General features: G+C 44.9%; 1 protein-coding gene across 3 annotated transcripts in view; it reads right to left on the bottom strand.

Annotated features, from left to right (window-relative positions):
* Positions 1–276: 276 nt before the first annotated feature.
* Positions 277–23,279, bottom strand: part of ITPKB (inositol-trisphosphate 3-kinase B) — a 96,974-nt gene continuing 73,971 nt past the window's right edge. For 2 of the 3 annotated variants that reach the window (XM_090047551.1, XM_090047560.1), the window contains 7 exons: positions 20,602–20,701; positions 19,618–19,831; positions 10,947–11,151; positions 5,696–5,797; positions 4,045–4,116; positions 3,224–3,422; positions 277–2,041 (listed from right to left, as the gene is read on the bottom strand). In XM_090047551.1, coding sequence (XP_089903677.1) covers positions 1,971–2,041; positions 3,224–3,422; positions 4,045–4,116; positions 5,696–5,797; positions 10,947–11,151; positions 19,618–19,831; positions 20,602–20,701 — 963 coding nt within the window. In that variant the 3' untranslated portion in view covers positions 277–1,970. Of the gene's footprint in view, positions 3,423–4,044; positions 4,117–5,695; positions 5,798–10,946; positions 11,152–19,617; positions 19,832–20,601; positions 20,702–23,279 lie in introns of all 3 variants that reach the window. The other variant, XM_090047570.1, reaches the window with a different exon arrangement.

Raw genomic sequence — 23,279 nt, 5'->3', positions numbered from 1 at the left:
CTTTCCCAACTGAGGTGGAGTGAAAGTGCTTCTCCTTCCCAACAGCCTCAGAGCCAAGTCCCCAGCAGGTTTGTCTTTCATTTCTCCTGCCATCCCCTCCACAACCTTAGAGTCTAGTTGTACTCTTGCTAACAGCATTGTACCCCTGGTTTTAACGTGTGTAACCAAGACAAAAAAAAAAGGCTCTCCACAAGTCAGGGCTCAGAGAAAAAGATAAGTTCCATTCTCCCAAGTTACTCCTAGGCAGGTGACCAGGTCCAAATACTTGCTGCGGAGACAGTTTTCATATGCCTTTATTTTGAATGGTACAGGATTTTTACAGGCACCGTGCGTTGGTGTTTCAGACCAGTTCAGATTTTCCCTATAATCGCCCAATGACCGAAGGAGAAGTGAGAGATGGGGGTGGGGAGGAGAATCTCTCACAGCTACAGTTCCAGCCTCCAGAAAGGCATAAGACATCCAGGGAAACAATCTGCTTCTTTCGAAGCCGCAAAGCAAGGTTTATAAACAGACTTAAAAAAATAATAATACACATATAGGAGCAACTCAAAGCTAAAAATACAGCTATAAACTGGCACGGATCTATGCTGCCACTCGGGTCTTTTCCCCAAAGCTGGAAAAGGGTGTTTTTAAAACTAAAAATACATTTAAAAAAAGTTTCCATGCATTAAGTCTTAGTGTTTTGTGCAATTAAAAAAGGAATGAAAATAAATATAACTTAAAAAAAAAAAACTTTTCCATGACACTAATGGAACAGAGGCGAGTCTGTAAGGCACTTCCATATTGGCTATTCTAAGCAGCCTAGGAAGACTGGGCAAAGCTAAACAGTGCAACCATTTACAACTGTATCAAAAGAACTACAGACATGTGCCTGGTGAGATATGAACCAAGAAAATCTTAGCAGATTTTAATCTTCATGAAAGACGCTTGTGTTCGACTGCAGAACAATTGATGGCTACATCGTTCCTGCATTATCGTTGCAGTGAGAACCTCCCTGACGTAGGAAGCTACACCCATTTGACCATGGCAGACAGTCTCTAGCGCTGCCACTGGGGAAAGAGATGAGGCAATGACCTTTTGGAGTCAGGTGAGTGAGGGATTCAGAGCTTCTGTTGGAAGCTGCTCTTACTCATGGACAACAGCCTTCAGGATTGTTCATAACCTAAATGCAATGCCATCCTTCTGTCCTAAATCCCAGAGACCTCCAAGCTCCCTCTGATGATCAGAACACACCAGCAACACTCCCCTCCCTGCCATCCTGCCAATACTTGACCTTTAGCAAACCGGCTCCAATGCAAGCAGTCTGCTTAGTTCAAATGTTCCAGGAAGTTAAAAAATAGCCTCCACCCTAAATAGAGGGCTGGTTGTTTTCACAAGACTTGAAGGAGAGGCCATGTATGCTATCCAGTTCAGACAGAGCAAAGGGGAAAAAAAAGCTGAAGACCACCACCAGATTTAGTGAGCTGTGGCACGAAAGGAATGCCTTACCATCCTTACATTTTGTCATATCAGGCTGATGTGATCATCTTGAGAGCTGATCGACTGCCCTCTTTCTCCCCCGGTATGCACTTGTAGGCATTAGGTCACACCCACACCACCTCAAGGAACACATGTGTGTGTGTACTGAAAAGTCCCCTCAAGACCTGACAATGCAATTATTTTTTGAAGACGCAGGCAGGGTTTGACCTACAGGAACATACAACTCTGCTGCCTGGCACTTGGTAAATTTTAAAAGGTTTGTAACAAGAAGCCTGCAATAAAAAGTAAATCACGGAGACAGTCTACACATCACATTTTGACTGAACCAGATTTTAGGGGGCGTCAGGGTGGGGAGGAGAGAAGAGGTGCATCCTGGCAATGTTAACCTTTCATGCCATGGAGGAGAGCCCGCTTGCTAGTCAAAAAGCACACAATCAGCATTGAAGGCTTTAAGTGTCTCTGTGGTTTCCTACCACCACTTTCACACTTCCTCACTGCTGTCTTGGCCCTTCAGGCCCAGGGTGGGCCAGCTGCCCCTGCTGAGGAATGCTAGAAGCTGCTCCTAAAATGGAAAAAAAAAAAAAAAGAAAAAAAAAAAAAAGAGATCATTGGCTATGTTGAAATCCTTCTCTTTTTGTCTGGCCCCAGACCACTGGTTCCATAACAGTCCTCACCAGTGCCAACTCAGGAGTTCTGAGCTAATGCCTCAGACCTTCATGTGGCATCACACTGCCATACCACTAAGCCATCTAAAGGCATTTTCAATTGGAAGTTGAGGCTGGTGATAAAACTTCTGCACCTGACATTGTGGCCGCACCTCCGCAGTTAGAGGAAACTCATCATCCAGCACAGGTAGGTCAGCATGGACTAATACACACATGCCAGACTTGGCCACAGATAAGAAGTAACCTTGAAATCCAAGTGGCCACTCTCAAATGATGCCCTGATCCCAAGCAGATAATAGGATTTCTCAAGTATAGAGAAAAGCTTAGATCTGCTATTACTAGTTACTCCCACAGACTCCATGCAGCTAGGTTCCTACATTAAAGGATATTAGTAAATAACTAAATTTCTCCCACTTGGCTGCTCCTGCCTTTTCCTGCTCCACGACCTCTCCGTTTGTTCTTCATTCCATAACCCCTGAACACCTGAAATGGCAGTCTGCAACTGCCTTAGCCTTGGCTACCTTGAAGATAGTGTGTTACCAACACCTGCCACTGGAGGGCAGCTGATCATTACAGATGAACAAGTACTAGCCACCCTTCACTTGACTGAGCTGCCTGATACCTGGAAAGGCATTAAAACATACACAATCTCATGAGCTACAGAGTTCATCACTTACGACATCATCTTCCTTCAGCTGGAGAATGTATCAACTGCCTAACCTTTCACTAAATAAACCTTTGTTAAAAACAGATGGAATAAGAACCAGAGATGCTACAGAAAGAACATGCATTTGCCTAGCCAGACTGACCAGAGTCGTTATCTTCCGGTACTGAAAGGGAGTAACACAATTTGCTTCTGTCTACTGCACAAAGCCAAGACTTCAAGTTTAGCTTTTGTTCTGGCGGGTGACCTACATATTTACACAACTAAAAAAAACCACCTTAAATAGGGAGATTATAGCTTTAAAATTGGAGGGGTTTGGAAAGTGTCTTGTAGTGCAGTTCGGAAGAGTCAGTTTGAGGGGCAAGATTCTGGGTAGTGGTGGAGTTGGACGTATGGCTTTAATGCAGGTCCTCACTTTGTGACAATTCTGTCAGGATCTGAATGAGGTTGTCCAGCCCCCAGAGGTAGCCATCCTCTCTGTTCCCTTCTACCCAGGGCACATTGTGCTGGAGGACTTGTCCCTCTGGCAGTGGTGTGGTTTTCCCAAAGTCGATCATCCAGACTTTGGCCTGTTCTTTTTTATCATGAATGAAGAGCAGGGAGCTCCCAATGACCTGCAGAAAGAAGACACCAAGTTATTCATGCTCCAGCTTTTCCTTAGACACATGCCTGCCCTTCCTTATAGCACCAGTTTTAGGGCCACACTTTCAAAACACATTACCTAGAGGTACACCTGCAATACTTCATACAGGGTTTTTGCCCCATGCCAGCACAGGACATGTCATCCAGTGTAAAGGGTCCCCATGGGCCTGGAAATTTGGCAGTGGTGGGGAGCAGTGACAGCATTTATACAAGGAATTTATCACAGGCATACCATCTAGTCTGTAGCAGAATAGCCAAAAATATTTTTGAAGTCACGTAAAACTTTGGCATTCTAAACCCATACACAAACTTCTGGACTAATTAAAAATTGATGGTTTTTATCTAAAAACCATCTTTAACCTCATCAAACGTACTAAGTTTAGAGCGTTTTACATCAGATCTCCATAAAGACACTGACTGGAAAAATAAATTAAAGCAACAGATTTGAGAATGGATGCAGATTTCAGAAAGAGGAGCTTTTATGCTGACTATGCTACTTCCCTTGGGCAGGATATAAAATGAGATTAAAAGCTGTACAACGGTTAGAAACAGATCAAGCCAGGAAATGTTACAATAGAGAAAGGCAAGTTCTACCTCATGGCATTTAAAGAATGGTGACATCTCCAGGGTGGCACGAATACTCTTCAACCGATTAAGGTAACTGTTCTGGAAACACAAAGAAAAAAAAGTGTTATGGCCAGTTTAAGCAAATTTCAAGCAAGTCACTGGACAGAATCAGTGAAGCATACATGTGGGATTGTTATTATTGTGAATGTCTATACGTTCACTGAGAAACCCTTGATGGTCCCCTTACCAGCCATGGAACACGCCTATGTATTTTCCTGACCCAAACAGAAAGGCTAAATTAGAAATATTCTGATGTGCCCAATGCTGGACAAGCAAACTGCCTGCCAGCTCTTCCTTTAATACAGTGGTTCTCAACCTTATTAGACTGGAGGCACTCCTTGATAGACTCAAAGTCAGCCCTATTTTTTGACTACAGAAAAATAGAGCAATTCTTCTGTTGCAAAAAACTGAGAAAGACCACAATAGGTCAGAATGCTTTTGACAGCACAGATTCCTCTCTGGAAGTTTTGGGCTTAATCTTGTGAATTGTGTTTGTATGCCAACAGTACTAACATTGCGTGGCACCCCATGACACCCTTGAAAGGATCTCAAGGCACCCTGGTTGAAAAATCACGGTTTTAGTATAATTTGGGTAGACAGTTCATCCAACTCCAACTACGATGGGAGCTTGTGGGGTGCAGGGGAAGGCAAGGACAAGGCAGGATGGATTCAAGAAGCCTTGACAACAGGATGGATTAAATTCAGTTCTCATTAGCTGTACTCTAGAATGGGGTCAGGATGGTTTGAAAGACCTCCATGTCCTTTGGTGTACACAGGAGCAATTTGCACAGCTTTGTTTACTGAACTAAGAATCTATCCCAATTAACTACTGTCAAAGGAAAGTGCAAGTTTAGACATGCCGTTTAGAGTCATTAGTGTGTAGACTTTATACAGCAAGACCTAAAATGGACCTCCCTCAACACAGTGGGATCTTGGACAGTCAGCGTAAAGTGTTTACAGTTAAATAGTCTAATCTAGCAACTCAGCAGCCAGATTTGGCAAATGCAAGATATAGCGGTTTGCCACATTCAGACTCGGATGTCCACCACAGATAAGGGAACCTGGGCACCTTGTTAGATCATGCTTTCCCAGGCTACCCTGTAAGTTCCTTTAGGAAGGAAAACTCTTCACCAGCCATGCAGGCAGTTGCCATGGTTAAAAACCACATGGAAAATGTCCATTCCTCTTTTTCTGCACTACCCTCAGCCACTGTAGATGAGTTTTACATCCCAGAGGTGATGCCTTCAGCACCTCTGCAGCAGACTTTCCCTTGCCCAGAGCAGCCACCCCAAGCTTATGCTTTTGCCTGTCCTGTGATTTAATATCTTACCAGAAGGCTACAGGCAACAAGGTTCTTTGTGTTGTTATAAAAGCCAGCCATGCAATCTCCTTAACCTCTCCCTACCCTGGCAGCTCCACCACTCCAGGAAGTGGTTTCTCTTTGCCTCTTTTGTGCTATTTTAAAGCATGCTCAGCAGAGCAGCAGAGGGCTTCATCCATCTGTGGTCCTCAGCATTAAAGCAGTTCACCAGCAAGGCACGAGTCCGCAGAGAGAAGCCCCATTCTTGCACCTGGAAGACACTTGAGCAATGCCCTCCTGACGCAATGGATGACTCACCAGAATGTTACGGTTCCCTTTAATGAACTCTCTGAAGGCCTCTGTGACTTGTTCCTTTGTCTTTGTCTTCTTGAAGTCCCTGTTTACAGTGCCATCTTCATTCTTAAAAGAAGGAGAGAGAGAGAGAGACTCAGAGAGAGTCATGAAAGCTGCCAGTCAGGGAAAAGAATTTGTGCTTTTAAACACTACTTTGTGCATCTTAGGAGGATGTGGACCAGCCTCTTAGATTGCAAGGCCAGAGGAGGAGAGGTCAGGATTTAAACAAGTGTCACTCAAGACAGGTTAGAGGGAGACAACAGCCAGCACCTGTGTCCTTGCTTTAAGGAGGAAACCAGCACAAAATCTACGCCAGGAACCACTTGAGGGTGGCTTGAGAAGAAGCAGACATTTCCCAGAATTTGTAGCATGGTCTTATTTGAAGTACTAAAGCAGCTTGCACAGAGCAAAGCTATACCAGCTCACCTCTACTTACCAGAGACATAGCCTATTTTCTCCCTCTAGAAAGTCTCAAAAAGTGATATGACAAACGATGAAGGAGGTCAAACAATGCGGTCTCTGTTCTACAAACAATTTGGTCTCCTTTCCACTCAGCACCAGCTTTCCACCCAGCACCCAGCTCCTTTCATTCCAGCATCAGATGAGCAGCATTGCTACTTGGTCTTCACCCCAGCTTCTCATACTGTATACAACCCAGACTCAGATCCAACCCAAGATGTCCTCCAAGTTGAGCTGTCCTCCCTCCAACATCTGTCCTTACACAGGAGAGTATATAGTCCAATCACTGAAAGCCAGATTCCAAGAGCCTTCCACCTAATGGTGTCTTACCCCAAGAAAAGTCCTGGATTTAGAAGCTAGTCTTAAGTGTGCCTTAGGCATGCAGCTGTATTTCCATAATCTAGTTCTGCCGTGATAACAACTTGTTTGCGCACAATAATTTGAAGGGATGGAAGCCGGAAAGACATCCTGTTAGTCTAGGGGAGATGAAGGAAGGCAGTACAATGAATATCCTGCCCTGAAGATTGAGATGTCAGGGGATCCCTTTCAGAGTCTGCCCAGTGAGTGCACTTTGTTGAGCACAGCTCTTGGCACACAGTACTCCCATGAGGCAAGATACTAACTGAAAGCAAGGCGGCCTCCGAAGTCAGTCACAAATGGAAAGTGAAGCACACAGATACCATGCATTGAGCTGCAGAGCTCTGCAGACTGTAAAACAGGGTGCTGGAGTTTATCTGTAAATGATATGTATGCAGCTCTAAAGGCAAGGTTATGTATGGTTTACAAATTCAAACTTCCAATTTGCTTTTAACACACACCTTGACAGAATCATTACACACGCACAAACGTGCACGCATAGAAGGTGGCACCCAAACAATTGCCCTAGCTTAGGCAGCTTTATGTATGCACAGTGGAATAGGTCTCGGTGCTCTGTAAACTGCTTCTTGAAGGTGCAGGTTTGGGAGACATTTATAATACATAAAATCCTGGATGGTCTGGGACTCAAGGGCAACATATGTTCTCAGAGGACCTACTCTACTATAAGAGACATGGACAAAGCAGCTGTGCTGATCGTCTATAAAATATGGGCCCTCAGAGAGGAGAAACAAACTTTTTTACTGGAAACTACCTTGCTTAGAGACTTGCTTCCCCTTGTGCTCCAGCAAGAGACAGTTTGGTGACTTCCAGAGCATGCAGGCCACATGCCAAACTTTGGTTAAGTATCGTGACCAGGTCCCCACTAGGGAAAGGATTTTTGTTGTCATCAGGGGTAGGACAGGCACTGGCCCTGTTTAGCTACCTCTAGGGTTCTCGTGCTTGTATTATGCGCACACATTAAAAAGAAAGCTGCCTACATGGCTGCATGAGTCACACAAGCCCTTGTGCTGTGGTCTGGAAACATACGCTCACCCCATCCCCTGGGACAGTTGACATCAATGTGGGGAAGGGCCACAGCAGCACCATTGAAGTCTAGTCTAAGAAAGGGAGATGCATGTTTATAAGTGGAGTCTGATACAGAGTTCATAGTTAAATGAAAACTGTGGATGGTCTTTGAGATAAGGCATGACCTCAGCTTCAATAAAGCCATCTAGCATATTCACAATGCTGCTCCCATAATTACTCCCCTTGGGCGATTTCCTTGACCTGCCAGATGCTGCTGTTGTGCTTTCAGCAGGCATGGCATTTATAGGTGCTCTAACCCCAGGCAGCTAAAGTTTAGAAAGAAGAAATGTGAAGGTGGTTGATAAAGCCAGAGCAACGAGGCTTATCCTGCCCCTTCACTACATCAGCACCAGCAACCCATTTTTGGCCCGAGGTAACCTTTGTAGTGCTCAATTCACCAAGTTTTTTGGCAGAAGCCCAGGAATCCTACTCAAGCAAAGGTCAGGCCCTTTCTAGGAGGGTTGTTGTGCACTGCATACCATAGGACATCATGAGATTTTCCACAGTCTAAGAGTTAAAATAGTGAATCTAGACACCTCATGCTTAAGCTCCTTCCCAAATCCTGGTCTATAGAAATGCCTCTAAATCATTACAGAAATCCTTTATACAGAGCAGGGGATTTAAGGAGAATCACAGCAGCTGGCCCACATCCTTGCTGCAGCACAACAGTTAATTCTTTGGGCCATGGAGGCATCACAATAGACTAATGAAGAGATAAATGTATCTGTTCTTAGTGAGACAGTTGAAAGCCGCATCAAAAGAGTCACTTTGGCAAGCTCCATATAGTTTTACAATTTTAGCAGTATAATACCCATCAGTCAGGGAGTGACAGCTGTCGGAAATAGGTAAAAGTTTGTTCAGAATAAGGGCTGATGGCAGGACCTGGCTGACAATGCATGTGTCCACTGGAGGCAGCAGGAAAGAAAAGGAGTTTAAGAGAGCTGGGAAGTCAGAGAGACAGAGAAAGAAAGTCTCTTGCAGCTGGCCGGGTGGCCCAAAAGTTGATCCTGTGACTGGATTGGACAGGGTTGGAGAGTGTTTGGAAGTGACTGAGCAGAGGGAATGGGATATGTGACAGGATGAGCTTCATGGCAGCATGATCATGAGGACAGAGGTTTTGTATTGGGCAGGTGGCTACCAGTTTTCTCTCGCAGACTGGGTTAGGTGGAAGGGCCTGCATGAACGGGAAGATTCGGATTCAGCCTTATTGAATCAGGGACAGTGATCCAAATCAACTAATTGAATCACTGTCCCTGATTCAGGCCAAATCCAAATTGAATAGAGCCCGCTTCACACACCCCTAATGTTCAGAAGTGCTTAAGCAGCTTAGAAGCCTAAGTCTTACCTGATTATCAATTAAACATAGTCCAAGTCAGTTAGGGCTGGAGTTGAGTTTGCAGTAGATACAAGCAAGAACTCTACTCCCTGCCACGCACAAGACCTTTTAACTTAAGTGTGCTGTGGCTTTTCATTGGAGCTGGCCGGCCTGTCAGGGCCCATATGCCAATGTTCTGGTTAATGCAAACTTTCAGTTGCTGAAACCACCACTCTGTAGTGAATGCAAGCTGGATCTGTTCAACTGCTGCTATTTCTCTGATGCTATTCCACAATTACTTCTACTGTCCATGTTCTTCAAAGGGGCAGGCACGTTCTCCCACAATTTACTGGGAAACAATTCATAGTGAATATCAGTTTGCTGCAAGGCAAACAGTGGAATGTATCCATAGCAGTCTCAGGGTGTGGACAGTCAAACAACAGTACCAAGGTAAAAGGTTTTGGGGGTATAGAGGAGGACAGATTGAGAAAGGCCCCCCTACACTTTAGCCTCAAAAGCTCAGTGATTAGGCTACTCACCTAGGAAGCTGGAGACCCAGCGTACCTATACATGTGCCCAACACCTGCTCCAATGAGTTCTTATTAGAATGCATTGGAGCAAACTCGATTACTCAAGTCTGCTCGAATGTGCTAACTGGCACACTCCAGCAGCCTCAGCATTACAAGTATTCAGCATCCTCATGCTTCAAAATGGCAGTGGGGGCACGCTTTAACTAAAGGTCTCATCAAACCACCCCCCACACCAGAGCACATGTAAAGATGCCCCCAGGTTCTAGCTCTACCCTAACCTTATCCAAAGGGACTTGAACCTGTATTTTTGACTTCTCTTATATATGCAGGACTCCAATGTAGGCACACATCCAGAATGGGTGCATATATATACAGCTGAGTAAGTGTGCATTCAGGTGGTCACCTACTATGCGTGCTTAGATTTTATAGAGAAGTAAGGCTGGAAGGGACCTCAAGAGAGCATCTAGTCTAACCAGGGATCAAACCTGTGACCTTATGCATCTCCATTGCAAGGATCTGCAGCATCATTACCTGCATGTAAATGCCAAAAATAACACTTATTCAGCTTAAAAACTGCCAGTTAGATGCACAAAAGAACTCAGAATTCCACCTAAAGCATAGGCACTTTGACCAAATTACTCCTTGTCATTAAAAGGGAAAGCAGTGCACGAGAGAAGAACCAACTTCAAACCAATTAGGACCAAAGTCACCTAGACAGGCTGCCTCTAGAGGGCAGTTTTAAACTGTTAAGATGGAGAGAGATAATTAGGCACATTAGTCTGAAGTCAGGCAGAAGGCACCTTTGAACCAGTTAGTCTCCAAAGTAGTACCCTGCCCTGCCTTCTTAAAATAGTTAAGAGCAGGTAGCCATTTAATGCTTTCATGGACCACAGTGGTCTTTGAAACATGAATAAAGCATGCAATGTTACAGAGGACCTCTCACACAAAAAAGCTTACCTAAGGCAAGTAAACTGGTGAGTCTGACTGCACCTTGCTATAACTATATAAGGGGTATGGCTGAGGGAACATTTGCAGAAACAAGAGAAACAAGTTTGCAGATTTTGCAAAGAAGTGGCTTAAGTGGCTTGAGTCAGAAGAGCTGACTCAAGACTTTTTAATATCCTTGAAGTTTAGAAGGGGTCCTGATCCAGTTCAGCTCTGGAGCTATGTAGTATATTGGGTGCTGACATGGCCCAAAGCTAAAATTCAGGCAAAGATGCCACTATTGCCTGGTTTTTGGTGGAGGCAACAGCTTTACACAGTTCCATCTTAGACACTGTAGTGCTATGAGCTAAGCCCAGAGAGAGTGGTGTGTGCTCTTTACAGTAAATCCAGCTACAGAAGCTTCCTGCTGCTAGGGGGGAGCTCACAGGAGGTTCACATTTCTCCATTCCTCCTATGTGGTTTTTCAAATAGGCTCTGCAAGCAATGGATGGTACAGTACAGAAGGCAGGTTAGGCAACCTCACCTTGATCCCCTCGATTCTGAATCCCAGTGTTGCTGTAGAACTGATGGTCTCTCTCCACTGCATGTATCGGGGTTTGGTTACTGCTCGCTGGGCATTCTCATCCTCGGTCGGAGCATCTGGATCTACTTCAGTCATCTTCATATACATGTCCTTCCGCAGGTTTGGTTTCTTCCGAGCTTTTGTTAGTTCCTCTTCCAAGTACGTTCTGTCAAAGGGGTACAAAACTTATTGATGGCCTGAACATACATTAAGGTCCCAGTATATGGTTTTATGGTTTATGAATGATAACACTGGTGAGGGATGAAGTGCACCACTAACTCATGAGTAAGATCAGGGATCAGGTCCTTAATCTTAGCTACAACGGAAGCTTTCAGGTACCCTCAACATCCACTGCCTTCACTTGGAGCAGATAACACTCAGCACCTCCCAGGATCAGGCCCTAGACAGTCTGTTTCATGTGGGCAGTGCCCAAAGAATCTCCCCAACCTCTGTAGTCTCACTCAAGAAATATAAAGCCCCAAAATCTCAGGGTCTGCAACACTGGAACAAACAAGAATCAGACTCTCATTCTACATCAGCAACCCAAGCTAGGATGCCAGAGGAGTCCAGCATCTTCCACTCACACATAGGAAAAGATACAGAAGGCAACTGTTGAGTTCACAAACAGGGTTTTCACTTCTACTCCTCCAGCCACCATTTGGAGCTCTGCCCAGCTTGCAAACATGCCCTAGTCATGGTGAATCATAGAAAAACACCACAATTCTGGTGTGACCCCTCCCCGCTCCCTTTTCCCGAAAGTGCTGCAACTTATATCATGTTCCAAGGGCAGGATAAAGTAGCACTGTTTTTGCCATGTGCAACAGGACAAGGAGAAAGACAAAGCTCATTCAAGCCTCAAAGACTTGCCATGCGAGGCACTGCACAGTTAGCAACAGTCCCTGCCCCAGAAAACATGTATCCAGGATAACCAACACCCAGGGAGTAGTTAGCCACAGAGGAGCATAAAGAGACTGACATATCTATAGATCTATATAGAGATCTATATATATATCTAATTAGACCTACTTCATTGATCCTGCTCAGTTCAGCACCCTGTCACACATACTTCATATATTCTAAATTTAGAGAGGATTCAAAATGCATTGGGATAAAAATCAGACTAGTTCATTTAAAGCACCTGTCCCAGAGGACTGACTGTGCTCTCCAGGGCTCAAATTATTTTCCGACTCTTGGGGCGGGGGGGGTCCTGCAGTGGTGGCAGCTGGAAGCTGGGAGCTGCCACCTGAGCTGCTTAGAAAAGTGCAGGGTGGGCCAGAGGCTCTTGTCTCTTACAGTGGGGGGCTGAGCCCCCCCCCCAGCCCCTTGTGTTTCAAACCCTGGCGCCCTCTCCCATAAGCTCTGACAGCTAGACAAGCAGGTCACACCAGAGTCAGATCTGCTCCTGTGTTACCTACTCAGCTTTGCTTGATAATCTAAATGGGACTTAAGTACATTAAAACAGCTCATCTCCAGACCACTAATCCCCTTTCAAGACAGATTAAACCAATTTGGAATAGGGAATCTGCAAAGTGAGTTCATCTGGAGTAGTCCACCTTGCAATGTACACCTTACTTTATTCCAGATTATTTTTCCAATTTAGATTATGCCACCTCTGTGAGAATTTCCTCATATGAGAGGCCTGCCCTGCTAGATACCAAGCACTACTTGCAGTATCCATATCCTTTCACTTCCTCCTAACCATCACCACAAAGACCAGCCTTCACGCCATTCAGCTGCAACTCTGTTCAGGACCACAACAGCCCAATACTCTTATCTCCTAGCTAGTCTTCCTAAAAGCTTCTGCCAGCCTATGCAGGAATGCAGCCACTGAGATCATCTTCCTTGATCGGCTCCTCCTTTTCAAGTCCAGCAAGGTCAAGCTTCTTTTAAATCACCTTGAAGAGCATACATGACAACTGGTTCAATTTTCCAATTCTCAAAAGTGCATCGAACAAGGATTACATCCAACCATGGTTGACATTGCCCTAAAGTAGAAGGAAACCTCTCTTGACCTTTACTTGAGAGGGAAGAGCTGTTTTTCTCCCCTCTGGAAAGCTGGGGCCAGACGACTCAAGATTGGACAGCCTGTTTGGAATACTGAGCAAATCTGAACAATGACTTATTCTCATGAGTTAAATGAAGCTTTCAAACTGTGCTCTGTCAACTGATTTTGTACTAGAAAAAGTTGGCTAGGTTCAAGGAAAGAGAGCGAGTGAGTGAGCTACATCCTGGCACTTGGCTGTCAGCAGCATCTGATGTTCCCTTTGAGAATCAGCTGACATGTTCAGACTTCTGCTGAAATCTAGTGTTTGCCTTATACCCTTCCCCACCTCTTTGCCACACACAGGGAACCAGACTCTCCCAAGAAACAACAAATGAGTTTGTTCTAATTCCTGTAAATTACAGAGCAAATTGATGAGAAAGTGTTGAACAGGTGTTTGCTATTCCTGAAGGGGGGAAAAAAAAGGAGGGGCAACTGAAGGAAGGAAAAGATGGGCTGGAGTCTATGCGTTTCTGGGCATCAGACATGTTCAGTTCTGTAGGATTTCCTGGCCTGGTTCCTGTTTGTCTGAAAGTCTGTTCTCCAATAAGACACACGCACAGAGAATTTTACCCTTGCTTTGAGGTTTGGTCAGTTAACTCAAACCAATACCAGAGACAAGCTGAGGGTAGGTAGGAGGTAGCGACATATGTAACACTGCATTGACTGCTGGACCCCCAGACTAAAAAAAGGCTGCTCCCTCAAACCCCAGTGTAGACAAGGGTAGCAGTGAAGGGCTAAGATATCTCTTGCTAAGGACAGAGTTGAATTTGTGAACTACTTTCTTTTAAGTCCACCTCAAAGGCAGCCTCCACCATTTGCTGAATTAAATTAGGTCAGCTCGGGAAGAAACTATGCAGTCAGGAGTCTCCATGACCCCTTGCAAATCCCACTGTGACAGTCTGCAGCCCTAACTCAAGCTCTATATAGAAACTCCTACTCCTTGCAGGTCCATTCATGGCATCCTACAAAGCAAGCTATTGCTTATGAAATCTTATGCCCCTCCGAATTGGTTAGTCCGTAAAGGTGTCACTGTGCCTTGCTTTTAAGCTCTAAAGCAGTGGTTCCCAATCTGTGGTAGATGTACCATTGGTGGTACACAGACAACCTGTCAGTGGTACACATTAACAAAACTTATTATAATTACTTTATACAAACATTTGCTGGTGGTATTGTTTTAAATTGGTGCACAATCTGTCAGAGTTTGGGAACCGCTGCTCTAAAGGGAGCCATTCTCCAGTAGCGGAGAGAGTCAGTGGATTTCACCGTTTACTGCTTCTCCGACAGAGATCCTGTACATAATATCAGACCTTAGTTTTCCAACTTAAGGGACTTCCATCTTCTCCTTAAACCTTATACCGATTATTCAGCTCCCTTTTCTACAGCAGTAATAAGCATCACTACAAAACTACACAAGAATCTCAGAAGATTTTTTTTTCCTACACTAACTTGAAGCCCCAAGTCCCATTAAGTAGTAAAGCGTCGATTTGATCAATTAGTGACATAACAATGCCTTTGGGGAGGTTTTTTTTTACCTATTTTTGTAAGCATTGGAAGCCACCCAGGTGAAAAGCAGATGAAATTCAGGAAGACAACACTTAATTACCACAGCTTGATTTTGGCCAGGAAGAGGTTATTCTTAGTGTCAGGGATATTTTAAAAGCCACAAAAAACATAACAAAACACCTTGGCTTTGCTTTTCCTTTAGAAACAGTGTGTGTCCTAACGCTCTAGGAAAGCTGCTTCAGGCCTCACTCAGGAAAAGCGCTGTCTATCAACACCACAATTTCCAGCTTATTTTATTTATTCTGGCTTATTTTCCAGCATGGTTTCCAGGTCCCAGCCCTGCTTGTAGAGAGGTCTTGTCAGAACAAGAGATAACAGCGGAAAACCTTGCTGTGTCCCTTCACTCCATCTCTGCTATATCCAGAGAGCAGCTTCCTGCTTAGGACAAGGCAAGGAGCTCTAAACACATACTTGACTCACTATCTCAAGCCAAGTGCAGGGGAAGCAAGCTAGAGAAACTGTATGGAATGGTGTTTGCACGTTCCCCCCCACCTCCCGAGACCTAGCCAAGCCAAGCCATGTCATATCTTTCAGAGAAAGCATCTAAATCACATGGTGGATATCCTCAAATTCTATTGTCTCTTTTTAAAAGCTCAGATGAAAACGATAAAGGGCTCTGGCTTAAGTCAGCATTGTGATTTCTCAGTGGGTGGAGTAAGACGGCAATGCATTCCTATATAGTTGTGCTACTCAGAGGGCTAATTTTTCTTCACAGGGTAAAGAGTACACATAATCTTCATCTGTGAATTCTCTTCCCTCTACTTCTCCCAAGGTTTAACCCTCTCCAAACACCAGTGAGTCACAGGTTTCAGTCTGAAAATGTCTAGAGAAAAGTCTGTGTTGGGTGTAGCCATATTGGTCTAAAGACATAGGCAGACACTTCCCCCACCTGAAGAAAGGGGTTTGTACCCAAAAGCTTGCAAAGAAGAATTTTTTCCAACTATTTTAGTTGGTCTAATAAAAAAGATATCTGATCTCTTGCCTGGAAAAACTTCCCACCGTCCAGAAGAAAGCAGGATAGCTTCCAACTTGGAATAAAAATAAAAAAAAAAAGGTGTCAAGTCAAACAAGTGCTCTCTTCCTCCACCCACAGCACAGAAAAGAGTACTCCTGCAGAGACAAACCCTTTTGACAGGCATACCACAAATCAGCCCTAAATCCTCCTTGAGTGCCACTCTGATCTCCCTCTTCTGTCCAGTCTGCTGCTCTGCCTTCTGCCCCATCTGCCTGTCCCCTCCCTTATCTATCATATGTCACGCAGAAGCTTCCTGTCACTTGTGCTGCAGGTTGCACATCCCTGGAGTACTCTACCTTCCCTGTGTTCTCTGACTGGGGAAAACTCTCAGAAACACCCAAGTCTGAGGAACAGCACAGGATAACTCACAGGTCAACCAAAAAGATGGGTCTTATATTTTGTGATGCCATATATTTAAGGAAATGGACGTGATCCAAAACTTCAGAGAGGTGCCAGACCATGATGCACTTTCCATTCCTTCAGCTGGGACCTATGCTGTCTATGGGCCTAAATTCTTTATTAGCTACTAAATGTTGCTGTATATTTCATGTAACTTATAATGCGGTAGGACTTTCAGGGCCTGAGTAGCTATTATGATACATAGATGGTTGCAGAGTTTCTTTATTGTGAGGGCATGTAGAGGTCTCCAGGATGAGGTACTGGTTGTGCAGTACATATGCACAATAGAAACTATTCCTGCCCGAAGAGATGATAGGTGGATTCATACAGCAAGGAAAGTAATAGAGAAATTAAAATTGCACCTAGCAAAATAGAGAGCAATCACAGCACAACAATGGCACAGTCACTTTCAAAACCCTGCCCCAGGCTTTAAGGCTAAGGACAGACAGTCAAAAAGCCTGAGGTTGAATCAATTCAATCCTTGCAGGTTAGTCTAAACTATGTAGATTGAATCCCTAAAAAAAAAAAGTGAACAGACGTTCACTTCTGATTCTGGAAATGCAGCCACATGCCTGCTGTAGCCCAGGCCAGAAGCTGGGGGGCACTAGAGCATGCCCTTCCTGCCTGTCTGAAGCAGACAGCTTGGGTCATGGCTATCCCACCCACCTGGTGAGGAGGGGTTTGTGGGAGATGTGCAAAGCATCCTGGGATGCTGGGGGACGGTGAGTTAACTTGAATGTCTATGGGGATCTGAGACAGAAAGTTCAATAAACTGATTTAATTTAAATCAGTTAAATCTGACACTACATCCATCCAGGTTTCTCTTAAACTGGTTTGAGGCATTTTTAAAGTAGTTTATGGGCACTGAAACTTCTACCGTGTTATAGATTTGAACTGGTTTCTGATCATTTATACCAGTTTATGTGCAAATTCTATCCCTAACCTAAAAGGTATGTGCTTTTCTCACCAAGTTGCTGTTTAATTTTAATGATTTCTTTAGTGCACCGTTATAGATGTTTTAACAACAACAAAAAATTGTACACACCTCAGTGTATTGCACCTCTCCCCCCTACATATATGCCACTAGCTCAAAAAAAAAAATCATGTGCAAGTTAGCCCACGTAATTTTGCCCACGCACACACAGCGAGCCAACTAGTTCATCTCATGGGACAGTGGGACATGCCAGTAGTTCTGAACCAACTAGAGGCATTCCCTGAAAAATGCCAGCTTTTAGTTTTTACTCTTTGTCTGCCTACAGAAAAATAAATAGTGCAGCTTTTCTGTTGCTAAGGACTCCGAAAAACCACAACTACGGCTTCCTATCTGAAATCTTTGGGCTTACCCTATGAACCATGTTTGCACACATTGCAGTGCTAACGGTGCATGGCACCCCGCAGCACTCTTGGAAGGATCTCAAAGCACCCCAGGGTGCCATGGTACCCTGGTTGAGAACTAACACTAAGACATGCAACCCCCTTTCAGCCTGACAAGCTGGAGGCTGATTGACACTAGCCAGGCCTACAGGTTACTGCTGGTGCACGCACTTTTTAAAAGGAAACAAACTCCCATGATCTGTTTGACAACTATGTGCTTTTTTGGGCAAAACATCAGTTAACCTGTTCAGAATGTTTTTCCATTTGTTCATGCAGTAACTTGACTTCACTCCCCGTCCATGCTGCCAGAGTCCAATCAAAACAGTGTCTATGAAGTAAGACCTCTCTCAGAGATGCTAACAGAAGCACATGAGAACAGTTACTAGAGCAGCAGATAATAGGAGGAACAATATTTAACTGTCTCCCCAGGTAACAGACTCTGTTCCCATTTCCTTCAAGGTACACCTCAGGCCATGCTGGAGCAGGATATGTAGCTAGCTTGGAGATTGCCAGCACTCCCTTACCAATGCCTTCACCCCTACAAAGGAAAGAACAGTTCTGTTTCTGATGCAGAGGCACAGGAGGCACTTAACAGGGAAGGGAAGGAGGGGGGAAATATTGCTCTAGCCAACAAGAACTATCAGCTTTTTCAGAAAGAACCAGTCTCCACTACATCTGAGATGTATTTCAGATCCTGATCCCCTCCCTCCCCCAATAACTAAGCCAGCCAGATCTGTGCAGTCTGTCTGGGCTGCAGCATAACCACTTGTGCACCTGATCCTGCAACCCTTGCTCATTTCAACCTTTGCTTACTCATTCCCACCCCTCCATCCTCCCCAGTCAACAGGATTTGCCATGTCTTTAACAACTAAGCAGCTAAACGTGCAGGACTGAAGTTAAATACTTCACAAATGGGCTTCAAAACAAGCAAGAACAATAATGTCCAAGAACCTTGGAGAAAGAATGCATACATATCCTATACTGCAGACGTGAATGTACTAGCAGGAGGAAAGCTCTTATACCTTTCCCTTACTTTGAGGTCAGATGTGAAGCAATGAGAGACTGAAGAAGACATACTGAAGAACTAGCAGTGCGAGCAGCGATGAAGGTCTTGACACTAATGGACAGGGCAACTTGAATAAACTATTCCGAGGTCCAATGCTTTACTGGGACATCTTCCAAAAAGTTACTGGTTGCAGCCTATTCTTGACTGAGCTAGAACAGGGCTGTCCAACTGGTGGGCCACATGTGGTGGCATACAAGGGATTAATCAAGGCCCCTAGGCTCCAGTCTGGCTGTTGCTCCCCACCCCACAGCTCTGCCTGTAGAAGCTGCCAGATTCTCCAGACTCCGCGCACTTCTGCTTTCTGCACCCATCCCAGCCTGCAGCACAGTACAACACAGCACCAAGCTGAGGGTGAGGCCAAGGACACATGGGTATATAGTACAGTGGAGGCGGAGAGGGAGGGGCACGTCTGTGTGGCATGCAGCCTGTGGTCTTCCTGGGTGCGGCCTGTGTAGCATGTGTACCCCACACACCTAGAAGCTGGACAGCTCCAAGCTAGAATATACTCCACTAATATAAAATAGGAGAGAACAAGGTTGTTCTTCCCTGAAGAGATGAGTGCAGCTCCATAGTTCTTTTAACCATGGAGCTCAACATGGCTGTGTGATATGACTGAAATTCTTCAGTCATGACATGCGATGTCTGACTGCTGATGGCAATGCTACTCCCTTCCTCATCTTAAGGGAGTTTGTCATGGGAACTCCTAGGCAAAGCTTCATGGAGGCTTTACCTACTTGCCATTTTAAAGCTACTTTCTTTCAAGGACTGCTATCTTACCCCCTAAAACTCCTGCAACATGTCACCCCAGCTTGTAGATCAATGCCTTCCTGTAGCTGGGGGAGCACAGTAGACTACTTCCTCAAAAGCTGCCACCCCTGGCCAGCAGAATAGCAATGGGCTATTGCAGCAAACTAACACAACAGTCCCTGCAGCTCTCCTTCCACAGTACACCAGGAGATCATCAGGCTGAGAATATAAAGAGCCTGTCATGCTGCTGCTAAACCCACGTGACCTGAGTAAGTCATTTAGATCCAGGGAAGCCTGTTTACACCAATTTTTATTTTGGATATTATTTCCTTCCAGGATTAAGTTTGCTGCAAGTTCTGTACTTTCAAAATTCAGCATCATGTTCTTCCTACAAAGACAAGGGAATGCAGTAACCAGTACTCACCTGACTCCCATCTTGCAGTCCATAACACAGGGGGCGTCAAACTCAGCCAGCAGGTCATCCATCTGATTGTACCGCTCCCCATCCTTCATTACATCCCCATGATAAGCAGGAACAAAGGGCTTCAGGACATCATTCATCAAGCGGTCCAAGCAGCGCTGCTCGGATTCACAGTGCTTCTTCAGTATCCTGCCATTGGCTGCTGCTTTGAAGCTTCCTGCAAGACAGAAGACAATACAAAACTTGCCTTAGCTCTGGAGCAGGACACCTTGCCAGGTGGAGGAAGACAGGCCAGGAATTTCAAGTCTCCTTCCCCTCACCTCCCCACCCAAACAATATTTTAAAAAGGTTAAACACTCAGAAGTGCTATGAATGGTTAACAAACTTCTACTGATGGTTTTATTTAGTGTCAAAGGCTAATGATCATCATTGCTGCTAGGACTAATTCACTCCCACTTGAGGTTTTAGCTAAAACTCATTACAGTAATTTCCACTGAAGATTAGTCCTGTTTAGAGGACTCCATCTCCTCTTCCCCTGAATCACTGTCCTTAAGAGCTGGAACGCTCAGGAACTGGTAGGAGGAGAACTTAATATCACCTCCTACCTTCAGTCAGTGGCAGGGTTTGAACGGAGGTCCTCCATGAGGAAAGCACAAACCTCCACCACTTGACAGACATGAGTAACTCCGAAAGCTGGCAGCAGTGCTAGGCAACCATCTACTGTGGAGACTACACTTTACAAGCACAATATGTTAGAATTTCCTTCACCTCTACTTTGTGCTATTTAAGCTCAGATGCTCCCACAGCCCTGGGCTTCCCTAGAGGCTTAACAAATTAAACACTGTGAAATTAATTCAGAGACAATTTAGGCCAACACAGCTAATGAGCTTAACAGTCGAGAAACTGCCAGATGTTCTGCCCTTTCATTAGTTTCATGCTCAGGAGCATCTCCTTGGACTTTATATAGCACAGCTTGATGTCCCATACCTGCATGACCCGCCAGTTGGATCCAAGGGTACTTCTTCTTGAAGGACATAACAAAGGGGGACCACTGCACCATATTTTTGATCTTCCGCCATGATTTGCTCTGAGGAAGGGGGAAAGAAAAGAAGCCATGGAAGTGAATACAGTGGGTTTTTGCTACCCAAATCCAGCCCAAAGAACACGTTAGTGTAGTGCAGTTTTTTAGACAGTGGAGAAAACGTTAAAGGCTGGAAGGGAAAGGAGCATTGGGGAACCTTCTCCTGTTTTGTCCCCATCACCACTGTGCCAAGCCAAATTACTGGGTATCAACTCCCAACCCACCACTTACGTTGAGGAGCTACCTTGAAGTGAATGGAATCACTTTTTTCTGTGGGATAAGCAAGATCAGAAAATCAGGAGAGTCCCATACAGCACCAGTTACTAGATATCTTCTCCCTACTCCTCAGAGCTCTTCTTTGGGAAAGGGCAGAGTATTGCCTCAGTCCTGAGGTGCAACCATTACATTCAAATTTGAGGAGTCAAGATTTTTCATGAACTCCAGAATTTTTACATGGATTTTACCACTTGAATCCATCTAAAAGTTATACAAAAAGCTTATTTTTATTCCCCTGTGAAAAACAGCTGCTTTGGTCAACACATTTTGAGTCCGTTTTAAGCAAGCGAATAACTATACTGGAGAGGACAGTTCACCTCTGACGTGGAATTTGTTACTAGATAGATTGCACACTGTAGTAATGCAAATCCTTCTGAGGGGCTGTATTCAAACCACAGAAAAGCCACATCCAAAATGTGAAATCTTTCCTGAGAAAAGTTGTTTTCCTTAAATCCATTCAGTAGGATACACAGCTACTAAAAAAGGCAGAGGTATTTCTTCTTTCAACACTGCAAGACTCTACAAACTATGCATGCAGGCAGTATGCAACAGGGACCATGGAAAAAATGTCAAATTGCACAGAATGAGGCAAACAGGGATTTTCTCCTGGACAGTCGCAACTCACTGAATCCAAATTGGATGTGCATGTTATATTACCCTCTTTTGCACAACCTGAAATGCAATAATTCCACAAAGCTAAGATCATATCATACCCTCCTACTATTTGCAGAACTCCTATTTATCTGAAAACGATGTCTGACAACTTCATCAGCTAAACCCTTTTCTAGGATATGTGGTGCAGTAAAGTCACAGGCAAGAGTCAGGCAGCTGGTATAGTAGCTGCTGCTGTAGTTAGAGGAAACTTTATCTGGATGAAGCAAGCTGACAGGTGTCCATTTCCTGAACCATCCAGTTGGTAATCTCCACTGTAGGAAGCTACAGGGCAGGGGCTCCAGAGCAATCATGAGATTTGCAGAGTGCCAAGAGGATGTCTTCGCAAGACAGAAAAACCTTGATTATCTGAAGGGATGTCCTGTGTTTTGAGACAACAGGCTCTTCTACTCACTTGGAGAGAGATGATGTCCTACAGCAGTGGTTTTCAACTTTTTTCATTTGTAGACCCCTAAAAAGTTTCAGAGAGAGGTGTGGACCCCCTTGGAATTTAAGTGTGGGTATTCACATGCTTTTGACTGATCATAATCATCTTTTGCAGACCCCTTTGAAACAGTCTGCAGACCCTCAGGGGTCCATGGACCATAGCCTGAAAACAGTGTGATAGGGCAATTAAGTGTTAATGCTAAATGTCAAAGGTTCAAGCAGTCTGCCCTGGGTTGGTAAGGGCCAAACGTTTTGGCAGGGGTGCCACCAATTAGACCCACACCCGTCCTCAAGTGCCACTCTGATCCCCTTCCCTGCTTGATCAGCTGATCTGTTTTCTGCCCTATTTGTTGCCCAGTTTGCCATGTGCCACCTATGGTATTCGTACCGCATACTGGCCACTCCTGCCCTAGATAGTGCCATTTGGGGCAGATGCAAGTAAGGGTGGTACAGAGCTGCTCTGCCTCCTGGGATATCTGAGGAATGCCTTCCCAAACAGCCTATGGGCAAGAAAGAACATACCACCCTATACTTTGCACTGGCCTCCTGCAGGACAGCAAAGGCACGCAGGGCCTGTTCCAGCCAGTGTCAGGCACAAAAGGAAGGATCCCTGTGCACCGTCTCCTTTCCCATCCCTCACCCAGGGTTTATGTTGGTAACTGTCCTGGGATTGAAACTGTTAGCCTGCTCTTTGGATTGTTTGCAGGACCAGACCAGAAGCTTGGCAGAGAAATGTCTTGGAATTAGATCACCCAGGGCATCCCCCTCTCCAGCACTGTGTTCAGGATTGTTTTGTATTTGAGCTGTAGCTATGCCAGGTTGGGTCAAAGATGCAGCAGGCAGCTCCCTACCTGACATGGGGATGAATGTTTTATTTCCATGTAAAGTGCCAGAAGCTATGCACTTTGGCTGTTCTTTGTTCTCCCTTGGCAGACAGCACCAGGGGTTTTCCCCTCCTTTTGTTTTTAAATAGCACTCAAGTTCTGACTGATGTCATTTAAGAGAGAGACTCTAGTCTCCTTGGGAGTTCAGGCTCTAGAGCAATGTGACCCAACTCGTCTAAAATAGAGAGAAGGAATCCTCCCACCAAACAGAAGCATAAGTCACTCAGGCCCAGGATGGACGCCAAGGCAACGAGTGTTCTCAAGCCAAGATTTTGTTTTTCAGTGGTTAGAGGTTTATAGCAAAAAGCTTGATGTACTTCAAAAGC

This window comes from Crocodylus siamensis, chromosome 1, assembly GCF_052110815.1.
Source record: "Crocodylus siamensis isolate JL-2025a chromosome 1, ASM5211081v1, whole genome shotgun sequence".
Lineage (NCBI taxonomy): Eukaryota > Metazoa > Chordata > Crocodylia > Crocodylidae > Crocodylus > Crocodylus siamensis.
This window is presented reverse-complemented; position numbering and strand designations above follow the sequence as displayed.